The sequence below is a fragment of the Saccostrea echinata genome, unplaced genomic scaffold, assembly GCF_033153115.1.
Source record: "Saccostrea echinata isolate AGI-Se365-2 ecotype Australia unplaced genomic scaffold, CSIRO_AGI_Sech_v1 ptg000022l, whole genome shotgun sequence".
Lineage (NCBI taxonomy): Eukaryota > Metazoa > Mollusca > Bivalvia > Ostreida > Ostreidae > Saccostrea > Saccostrea echinata.
Genome location: NW_026889771.1, coordinates 8,429,896 through 8,441,575, shown reverse-complemented (window position 1 = coordinate 8,441,575; position 11,680 = coordinate 8,429,896). Strand labels below are relative to the sequence as shown.

The following is an 11,680-nucleotide window of genomic DNA, read 5'->3' as shown; positions in this document are numbered from 1 at the left end:
TCGAACCCAATTTGATCCCCTAGGATGAAAATGAAAATTCCGAAATCTTATTGCACATCTACGAGACACCACCAATCATCTTCTAAAAGACAATTAAGCTACTGCGTAAAATTTAAGAAGAGTTCTGGGAACCACGTTTTTGTAGAAAAAGCGTGACATTTTTGGCCCCCGTTTTCCCCCTAGGGTAAAATTTAAAATTCCAAAACATTATTGCACATATACAGGACACCCCCTATCATATTACAAAAGATTAATTGGTTACTGCTTAAAATAAAAGAGGAATTTGAGGAAGAAGAAAGTGTGAAAGACGCACGGACGGACCAGGGTAACAACAATATACCGTACCCGAACTTTCTTTAGAAAGTGCAGGTACAAAAATAAAAACATATTAAAAGAAAATTCTGGCACTGAAATCCCTCCATATATTTATACATTTGTGCGACGTGATATATAAAGCTTGTCCTTTCGAAAAAGGTTTGTAGTTTTTAATGTTTTATTAATGCAGATCGAAGCATACTGATTCACCTGAACAACTTTCTAATAAAACTGCGCAATTTGCAGTGAGAAAGATGGCAGACGAAGCTCAAACTATACACCGAACCGAATCCGATCGTGTGCTGTGTGGTGGTTCAGTGGTTGACAAATTTGTTCGTCCAACATTAGCCGAATTTTTAGGGACCACATTTCTGGTATTCCTCTTGTGTTTTTGTGCTCCAATCTCCCATGAATATGGCAAATTGTACACCTATATATCATCCGGACAAGTGTATGGATTTGCTTATGTGTTCTTGATTTATGCACTCGGTGATATCAGGTATGATTCGATCAATTAAAGCTATGGCAGATATTGTATTTCCAAAGCAATTTTGGCGGATAAAAAAATTTAAAAAGTTATTTAAAAATTATGACAAAATCGCTCTAAGGAAATGAACAAGTAGTGCATAGCATCTTATGTATCCATTAAATTGATTATAATAGCAAAAGGACATTTGAATTTCCATACTCTATCTACTTTAATTAGATGTTAATGTGCCATATTTAATTAACTTTAAAAGAACTGAAAACTGTCTTTTGTAGCGGCGGGTATTTTAACCCAGCCATAACTTTTGCTCTGACTTTGAATGGGGCGCTGCCAGTGCTTGTTGCAGTATGCTTTTTCATTGCTCAGATTGTGGGAGGTCTCTTAGGAGCAGCCTTGGCCCTTGTATGTATTTTTGTATTATTATCCATACAGGCGTCAGAAGCAAATTGAAAGTGGGGGAGGGGGGCTGAATCAAAAAAAAGTTTGGGGACTAAGCCCCAATTTTAAATGCCTATATTATGTCTATCTTTGCAAAAAAAGTGGGGGCTAAGCCCCCTACCCCTCCCCCCGATTCCGACGCCTATGATCCATCAGGCACGTATAACGAGGGGGGCCTTTCGTGAAATATCCTTGAACCTTTCATTAATACGGTGTTTTTTTTTATTTGTCACCCCCACAATCGCCCCCTCCCCTCAAACTTTTAGAAAATAATTTCACGTGCCTGTAGTTGACGTCTTAATTTTGAGCTTAAAAGAACATATGCTACCTGCATATCTAAGTTGTCTTTTTTTGTAAGGCTGCTGTTCCAGAGAATAAATATATACAATTCATCGGTGGAGCAACGATGCTTATAAATGATACTAAACCTGGCTGGGCGGTTCTGGTGGAAAGCATTCTTACGTTTATATTAGCTTCGACAGTTTTACTGACAACGCTGGATAAAAAGAAGAAAAAACTGTCAGCTCTAGCTATTGGATTCTCGGTCATCGCATGTACTTTGTCTGGGTAAGATTTCAAGACCAATGGTATACTGGTAATAAATAATTTAAATATGAAATATTTTCATGTTTCTAAATTTACACATTTTAAAATAATGGAGCGAAACATTGAACTCATCAATTTCAGGAAAACCAAACTGGGAGCTTGTAATCAGCACAGCACTAATTGAAGAGTCTATTTCTCAGCAGCCCTTATTTATTGCAAACATTCATAACTAAAATTTGAATATGAGACTCAAAACTGTTCTCTTACATTTAATATGTGGCTTGATCTAATCCAAAGAACGCTTCATGAAAGACTTCTTTCTAGTACAATCTTGATGACATAGTAAAGCTTCCCACAGGAACAGTATTTTATCAATATTCAGATGGTATTTTAAGAGCATGATTTTCTCTAGAATATATGCACATAAATCAAATTAAACTCAAGATGACATGCTCTAGTTAATTTACAACAGGGCACCATATACTGGTGGATCTATGAATCCGGCAAGAAGTTTAGGACCGGCTGTATCCTACTCTAGATACCTGTATTTCAACGTGTGGGAACATCACTATGTCTACTGGGTGGGGCCCACCGCGGGGGCATTAGTAGCAGCTATTGTTTACAGGTTGGAGATTATTTGCATAGCAGATTATATATATATATTACTCCTTGTATTTCTCTGTGCTTTCTATATAAATATTTCTTCACTTAGGGCAGTTATGTTAGTTTAAGAGTTGTTGTAACATGTGCTTTATAAATAAAAATTAATTTCATTACAACGTGTATTGGTAACGATCCTCTAATAAAACTAATGGTCAAATAACTGTATCTCACTTTCATTCTCAATAACCGTGTAGTGTAGGGCAGCGCCGCGAGAATTCCATCGGCATCGAAAGCAAGTTTTTTGACTTGCCTAGATAGCCTAGCGGTCTAGCGCGCTGTTCCTGTACTGCTAGGAGACAGATTCCGTAGGTCGAGAGTTCAACCCCGGGCTGGGGCGGAAGTGGGTATCCTTGTAAAAGTGAATTTCTTTGTGCTTATTATATATATATATATATATATATATATATATATATATATATATATATATATATATATATATATATATATATATAAAGCACTAAAAACCAATAACACTGTATATCCTAAGTGTCGGATCTAATAAGTAGATACAAGGTCACGGATGGAAATTTATATAAAGCACTAAAAATGACCAACGACACGAACAATAATAATTGTCAAATTTTCGGGACAACCTGTCCCTTCCTCAGGACAAAGAAAAAAGTTAAGAAGTCATAAACACAAAGGAAATAGAGAAGCACTAAATATTACCAAACACTAAATATTATAAACTCCAAATTAAACATGTAATATTGTAAATATTTAGTGTTTGGTAGTTTAGTAGTAGTGCTAGTTGTTTTTGCTTCTCTATTTCCTTTGTGTTTATGACTTCTTAACTTTTTTCTTTGTCCTGAGGAAGGGACAGGTTGTCCCGAAAATTTGACAATTATCATTGTTCGTGTCGTTGGTCATTTTTAGTGCTTTATATATATATATATATATATATATATATATATATATATATATATATATATATATATATATATATATATATATATCAGGGATGGTAATGAATATTCGAACATTCGAATATTCATTCGATGAGTTGATATTCGAATATGAATTTAAGATTCGAATATTCGGTGTTTTTTCAGATTTCATAAAAAGAAGTACTGTGATTAATAAATTTTGGTTAGAACAGTGCTGGAATTATCCCTGTTTAATTTACTAGCGATCAATTTTTGATCGCCTGATTTCTTTCACTACTTTCTTATCTTATAGATTTACTAAATTACAGGTATTTTGTTTCGAGTAAGGTGTTAAAGAATTGCACAATAATGTTTTATGTATAATACAAAACGTACTTTCATAGTTTTATTAGTTAAATACGATCGAATCTAGAATTGAGGACAACAAAATGAAATCCTTCTTAGAATGTCTAAAAGACGTGAAGCGTATACTTATCAAAACAAATTTAATTGATTATTCAAATGAATGTCCAATAGAATTAGACTGTAATTTATATTGTAAAGGGCTCAATTTCAGAATAAATGATTATTTCTTGGGTTGTACATAATCCTGAATTTTATATTCATTATCGGGAAAATAGTTTATTACCTTGGGAAATTGTCGTTGGGAATATTTGTTTACATTTTAAAAACATTCAATCAAAGATTATAATCATATCTCTTACTAGGCAGATAATTGTAATTTATTACACGTATTGAAATCTGAACAGTATACCGTTACGACTATCTTGCCTTTGGTAAGACGACTCCTTCCTCAGTTGGAGCTACTATAAATACACGTTTCATTTGTTAAAATTATACTTTTTTACATTTAAATTTATTTCAAACATTGACAAATATCAATTTTTTTTATTGTACAACTACAAAAGTCTTAATACAATTTTACCTCCAATATCCAACGCTAAACTTTTCATGAGAGTATCCAGGATGATGCATATTTAAAATAAAAAAGATTTTATTTATTTTATCGAATATTCGAATATATTCGAATACTTTCATTGAACATTCGAATATGAATTATTGACAAAATTGACAGCCCTATATATATATATATATATATATATATATATATATATATATATATATATATATATATATATATATATATATATATATATATATATATATATGTATATATTATATATATATATATATATATATATATATATATATATATATATATATATATATATATATATATAATGTACACTTATGGTTTATTGAATGTTGTTATTATACACTTTGTAAGGTACAAAGTTTTATTGTTTAGCTAAGATAGGCTATGCAAATTGACTCTATAAGATATAAGGTCATTGTGAGTATTAATGTTTCATAAAAAAAAAATAATAATAATTTTTCGACATAATTTTTTTTATAGATTATTATAGATAAATTGATAATTTTCTAATTAGTTCTTAACTTTACATTAAAGTGCCTCTTTACAAGCTTCACAATGTTTTTAGAAAAACCATCATTTAAATATTAATGAGTATGAAAATCATCAGAAGTGTATCATTTTTATTTCAGATTTCTATTTGCAAAGAGAAGAACACCAGAGTATATGAACTTCACAAATTCTGAGGGACAGTCCACTCCCAGCAATAGTATCCCCATATAATAAAATTGAAATACAAAGGGTCAGCCCTGACCGCAAAAGTCAAGTCGAAATATGATAACGTGTATGGATCTCCGTAAACCTTTTTTCTGCATCATGGTAATTGCTAGAAAGAATAAAATGGTATAAGATGAAAGAAAATTATGTTTCTTTTCCGTCTTTTTAATTTTTTTTTTCAACGTCGGATTTTAATCAAAAGAAAACATAAAATCATTACGTGTATATACTTTTTAGGTCATATTTCAAATAAAAAAAAAGAAAGAAGGTTTTACTATGTGTCACCAGTATTATTTTCTCCACAGAAATTGAAGTTTTGTTTTCATTCACCTATGTTTGTCCTTCTGTCTTCCGCATCAGTGCTTCAGTCTTGTCTTGTACAATATATCAAAACTTTGTGTCATTGAAATTTCAGGAAAAGGTTCGTCCTATGACAACATGGATTTTTTCCTAAAAAGATCATCGATCGCTGAAATGAAGTGTTCAAAATTAAATTCACTTGGATGAAAAACAACGTTGATTCTGTTTAAAGATACAAGGGAATGTGGTTCTTTTTTTTTTTTACCCGACTTTGTGAATATTTTATCCTGTAACAAAGAGAAAGAAAGATAGGATATTTACAAATTAAATACACGTGTATTATAACAGAGATCTAGAATTTTATTGCTTGTAAGATTTATTTTAACTAAACATAGACGATTAACAACCGAATGACTTTATTAACACTATTTAAAACAAACTGTATTAAATGGAAAGTATTTTAATAGTTACATATGTTGTAATCTGAATTTAAGGACATGATATTAAGGTTTTATAATGTTTGGAAGAGATAGACGTACGCAGACTTCTTTTGTAAAAACGGTAACGTCTTATTGATCCACAATTTGTTCTTTTCGATTAAATACTATTTGAAACGTTATTTGTACATGAATGAAAATAATAAAAAGCAATTGGATTACTTGTACAGATGTAATCACTTAAAAGCAGTAACAAACAAACCCTGATTATAGAAAATAAAAAATACATTGAAAGGTGTTTTAAAAAATAAATTTCGTCTCTTTTTGACCAGCAGTGAGCTCGAGAGGGTCTTCTTTAAATGAAAACTGTACAAATTTGTGAGAAGGAAAAAATTGGAATAGAATAATTTATGACAGAGATTAAGTTATGTGTCTGTATATACTCAGGTAGTTAACCTTGATTTAAAAAAAGTTTTTGAAAAATTAGTTGTATTAGGGATAACAATATGCCAGCTGCCTTTGACAATAGAACACGTTATATTACACTGTAGCATTCTTGGCGCTTAAACTTTTTAGAGAGTAATTCTCTGTAACCATTTACACTTTTAAGCCACGCATGGTCACCAATTTTGAAACTTGGTTCTTTTTTAAAGCTTGAAACCAAAAACGGAAATTCATCAAAATGTCGATGGTGTTTTTGGTTGCCATGTTAACAGATGGAAAAATGTCAAAAATTAAGATTTACAGCTATTTTAAATCTTTGCTGAATCTTAACAAGGACTAAGAAAACCAAATTTAACACTTACACAGAAACACAAAAACATAATGCCTACATGTAGTTGCTGCTTAAGATGTAAAGAAATTCTATGGAATATATCTAAATATGTGGTAGCCTTGGCTATATTTAGCATTCATTTTATATGATAAAAAACGCTCAAAGCCATATATAGTATATTTTTGATACATTTAGATAACCAAAATTAAAAAGATCTTTCTATTTGTTTTATTAGTTTATAAAAGATAGACCTTTTCTGCAAATTACACAGTTTAAACCAATCGCGTTTCAAAGATATCGAAAATTTGAAATAATAACTGATTTATTTACCGACTCCACATTTGAATTACAGACTAGTTTTTTTAAGACAATTTAACTATAGAAACGTGACGTTATTCAAGTTCAAAATCTGTGAAAATTTTATTTTGAACGTAAATAATATATATCATGTATATCTACACTCAGTCTCGTGTCATTATTTTTTAAACTCAGATACGCCATATATAGTTTTAATTGTAGGAGTTACATGACCAAACTGAATTACCAATGGCAGAGAAACAATAACAAAGTTGATCTGACGTACATATAAATAAGTTATAGCAATGTTATCTTAAAATAAATATCATAGTTGTTATGGTAACACAGCAATATGACAAACAATTTGTATCTTAGTTCTGATTAATACTGCCATCTTGTGGAAAGAAATGAAGAATCGAAACTGCCAAATATACATCTTTAAGTAACACAGAGAGCATAAAGAAAATTAAGAGGCTTTTGCTACATTATTGTAACCATGGATACTACCTAGTGAACCATGTTTGATTCGTCTAGGGATGCATTTAATTTTTGTCCCCCGCTTAAGGTCATGAGTATTTTTAACCTTGACTGACTTAAAGACCAAAAGCTGGAAGGTCAAGGTTTACTTTTTTCTTTCTCCATCTGTGTTTTTTATGTTCTTCCACCCTCTTGTTTTTTTTTTCTTTAAACAGAGGACACAAATTCTGAATTAACTTGCAACAGACTTGCTTCGGATGCTGCATCTGTCATGTTTTCCATATGGCCATGAGTGACCAAATTAACGGAGCCCTACCTGTATGGATGATGTAGTCATATTTCAAAGGTCACGCAAGTGGCATGCATATATATTTCAGTTGTTTAATGAAAAGCCTCTAATGTTTTACTTATATGTAACTAATGGATTTTACAGGCATTTATTTGTACGAAACTTTGGCTTAACGCAAAGATAGCATTCGTCGGTGGTGTACCTTGTAATATTTGATTACCTCTGTATTTTTTTTAAATCTTGATCAGTGTGTACATGTATATAATTGGTCGACTTGCTTCAATGGAATAGATATTAACACCGTTTATTAATAAAGATAAGATAAAACCATAGCCTTCCTATTGTGTAAGTCATCGAATACATTGAAAGAGTGCGTTCAAAGTGGAAGGGGGTAATGTTGAATCTCATTTTCTAAGTACCGATATCTCACCTCTTAGATTCTGATTTTAGGAGAAACGTTTGCTTCTATTGTACAGTGGTTACTTGTATTTCTATGTACATGTATAATGATGCATATTTAAGATAAATGCAATTAAATCAAAAATTCTTTTTAATTCAAGTTATAGCTTTGGAACGAACACAGAATCTCATTTCAGTTTTTGAAATGTAATACAGGTCATTAAGAATGTGTACATTATACCCTTTGTTGCTCATATCGATTCTGTTGAGCTTTACGACGGCTCAACAAGAAGATCTTCACTACATTGGAGTAGGATATAACTTGCTAACCCGGAATACCGATGGGAGTTTAGTTTCAAACGGGGGAGTCGATCCAGGCCTATTTTACACCAGGAAAATCCTTGAGGTTATCGAACATGACTCACCAATAAGAGTTCAAATGGAACACCGTCATAGCTGTGCTAACAAGAACACAACTTCTATGTTCTATGGAACCAAATCCTACCAAGACAAACTAAAACTTGGCGTGACAACCTTAATTTTTTTCCGTTTGAAACTAGAGAAGTTGTATTCATAAAAACTAAATCATATCCTTAACTACATGTAAGTCGCAAAATTATAGTCACTGGGGCATAAAAAAGGGTCAATGTGTAGGTTGAAAGTGATAAGAGACGAGAGTTTTTCATATCATGCATTGAGAATAAACTTTCTATTTTCTTCAAACTTGTTTTCTTCATCCCATTAATTTCATGTATGTTACCCCGAGAAGCACCTTGCTAATACCTTGCATGTCATTCCGAAAAAATATTATATTTTAGGAATCACTGTCTAAGAAGAAAGTACGTTAGGCACCAAAATCGGTCCTGTCTTCAAATCTGATGAATTTTTTAGCATGTCTAGGGTGGCCCCTTTATAATTCATTTTAATTTATATAATTATCTCAAACCATTTCTCCAACAGAGCTCTGTAAATATAGGACATTTCTCTCAGAAATAAACTATGACGTTACGACGTCATCTTGACGTTCTCAACGTAATGATTTTTATCCAGCGCAAAAATACTGAACTGAAAAGTTAAATTATCTCTTACTCCCCTGTGTTTTCTTTTTGATCTGTTCTAAAAGCTTGAGCGACTTTGAATTTCGCTGAATTCAAAATTATAATATAACTTTCCATAACTGAAAATATTGTTGGTCTATCTTGCTGATTTTCTGAGAAAATTATTTCATTACGAAAGTAAAAAGAATACATAATTTGTAGCATGACTTCATATTCCCCTATCCCCACTTTCTTACTCACAATAAAATTTTCAAAGTCTTAATGCACCACACATCTATCTTTAAATTATTTATGTGTACATGTATAGTTTTCATAAGAAACACAAGACATGCGTATATGTATTAAGTACAAAATCGAGCGTGTATCATAATTATGATGATTCTTATTAAAGACAACTATATTCCGTTGATTTTTCAACATCCAGTATGATTTTTTAAATATATGAATTAAGATAAGACAATATTCAGTGCGTTGTTTCGGTTTAATTTTCAGGAATACATTTTAGTTTATATAAAACTTTTTAAACATATTTTTTAAGAAAAAAGAACATAAGAATGTTTAATTCCTATTAAAAGCATATAAAAAACATTCAAAATATTTCCGATTTTTTAAATTTATAGTTGGCAATGAAAGCACACCCTCCCCACATACACATCTTTACCACACTTTCAAACAAATCGTGAATTCATGAATTTGACTCTCAGGGTGAAAATGAAAATTTCGAAATCCTTTTACACATCTACAGGACATCATCAATCATCTTCCAGTAGATGATTAGGTTATTGCGTAAAATGGAAGTGGAGTTCTGGGAACCAGAGTCTTTTTGTATATAAAGAAATCATTTTCGACCCCCTATTTGACCCCCAGGGTGAAAATAAAAATTCCGAAAACTTATTGCACATCTTCTGGACACCACCAATCATCTTCCCAAAGATATTTAGGCTACTGCGTAATATGCAAAAGGAGTTCTGGTAACCAGTGTGTTTTTTTTTGTATTAAAAAACGTCATTTTTCAACCCCAATTAGACCCCCCAGGGTGAAAATGAAAATTCCGAAACCTTATTGCACATCACAGGACACCACCAATCATCTTCCAAATGATGATTAGGCTACTGAATAAGATGATTAGGCTACTGAATAAAATGTAAGAAGAGTTTTGGGAACCGGGGTGTTTTTGTATAAAAACGTCATTTTTCAACCCCAATTCGATCCCCTAGGGATCCCGAAACCTTACTGCACATCTACAGGACACCACCAATCATTTTCCAAAAAATGATTAGGCTACTGAATAAAACGTAAGAGGATATCTGGGAACCAGAGTGTTTTTGTATTTTAAAAAAGTCGTTTTTTACCTCCATTTCATCCCCCAGGGTGAAAATGAAAATTCCGAAACCTTATTGCACATGGACACCACCAATCATCTTCCAAAAGATGACAAGGCTACTGAATAAAATGTAGGAGGAGTTTTGGAAACCAGTGTGTTTTCAAGGCTGGGTATCAGTTGAAAATTGCTTATTGCGATATATTGCGATATTTGGAACTGTATTGCGATGTATATTGCAATATTTTAATATCAGTTAAAATGCTCTTTTCTTATTTTATTAACTTCCATTTATAAGCAGAGTGTATAAAACTTTTTATAAATACGTTTTAACAAAAAAGTTCTATTTGATTCCACTACAGATTGGCAACGAAATGCAACCATACAACAGAAACCTTTACCGTTTGGTAGTGTTTGGCACGATTGAAAACGTTTCTGACATCTTAAATTTCATATTTTACTTTATAAATATAAAGCCAAATCATTTTGCCGGTATATCGGTACTGGAAAACGTATCGCAATGCGATATATTTTGTTATCGAATCGCAATATACCGGAATATCGATATTATTGCGCAGCTCCAATGTTTTTGTATAAAAACGTCATTTTTCGAGCCCCATTTGACCCCTAGGGTGAAAAATAAAAATTCCAAAACCTTATTGCAGATCACAGGACCCCACCAATCATTTTCCAAAAGATGACTAGGCTTCTGAATAAAATGTAAGAGGACTTTCGGCAACCAGGGTGTTTTTTGTATAATAAAGCTTTTTTTTACCCCCATTTGACCATCAATGTGAAAATGAAAATTCCGAAACCTCACTGCACATGTACAGGACTCCACCAATCATCTTCCAGTAGATAATTAGGCTATTGTGTAAAATGGAAGTGGAGTTCTGGGAACCAAAGTCTTTTTGAATTAAAAAAAAAAATGTCATTTTCGACCCCCATTTGACCCCAGTGTGAAAAGGAAAATTCCGAAATCTTTTTGCACATCTACTGAACACAACCAATCATTTCCTAAAAGATGATTAGGCTACTGAATAAAATGTAAGAGGAGATCTGGGAACCAGAGTGATTTTGTCAAATGTCATTTTTTGACCCCCATTTCACCCCCAGGATGAAAATGAAAATTCTTTAGAAAGTGCGGTACAAAAATAAAAAAAATATATTAAAAGAAAATTCTGGCACTGAAATCCTTTCATATATTTATGTATTTGTGCGATGTGATATTTAAAGTTTGTCCTTTCGAAAAGGTTTGTAGTTTTTAATGTTTACACGAGAAATGCCATAAATGTAGATCTAAACCTGAACGACTTTCATTTACACCTCCAATGAAACAC

General features: G+C 32.0%; 1 protein-coding gene across 1 annotated transcript; it reads left to right on the top strand.

Moving 5' to 3' along the window:
• Positions 1-508: 508 nt before the first annotated feature.
• LOC133190345 (aquaporin-8-like) lies at positions 509-5,261 on the top strand. Its single transcript, XM_061325920.1, has 5 exons — positions 509-814; positions 1,078-1,204; positions 1,599-1,807; positions 2,259-2,411; positions 4,903-5,261. The coding sequence occupies exons 1-5, from the start codon at positions 570-572 to the stop codon at positions 4,991-4,993; spliced, it is 825 nt and encodes a 274-aa protein (XP_061181904.1). The 5' UTR covers positions 509-569; the 3' UTR covers positions 4,994-5,261.
• The last annotated feature ends 6,419 nt before the right edge of the window (positions 5,262-11,680 follow it).

Bases quoted from the DNA above. Each gene is read 5' to 3' on its own strand.
- LOC133190345 (XM_061325920.1), top strand. From the start codon at position 570: ATGGCAGACGAAGCTCAAACTATACACCGAACCGAATCCGATCGTGTG. The intron at 815-1,077 runs GTATGATTCGAT...TGTCTTTTGTAG, and splicing joins TATGCACTCGGTGATATCAG to CGGCGGGTATTTTAACCCAG. The intron at 1,205-1,598 runs GTATGTATTTTT...TTTTTTTGTAAG, and splicing joins TAGGAGCAGCCTTGGCCCTT to GCTGCTGTTCCAGAGAATAA.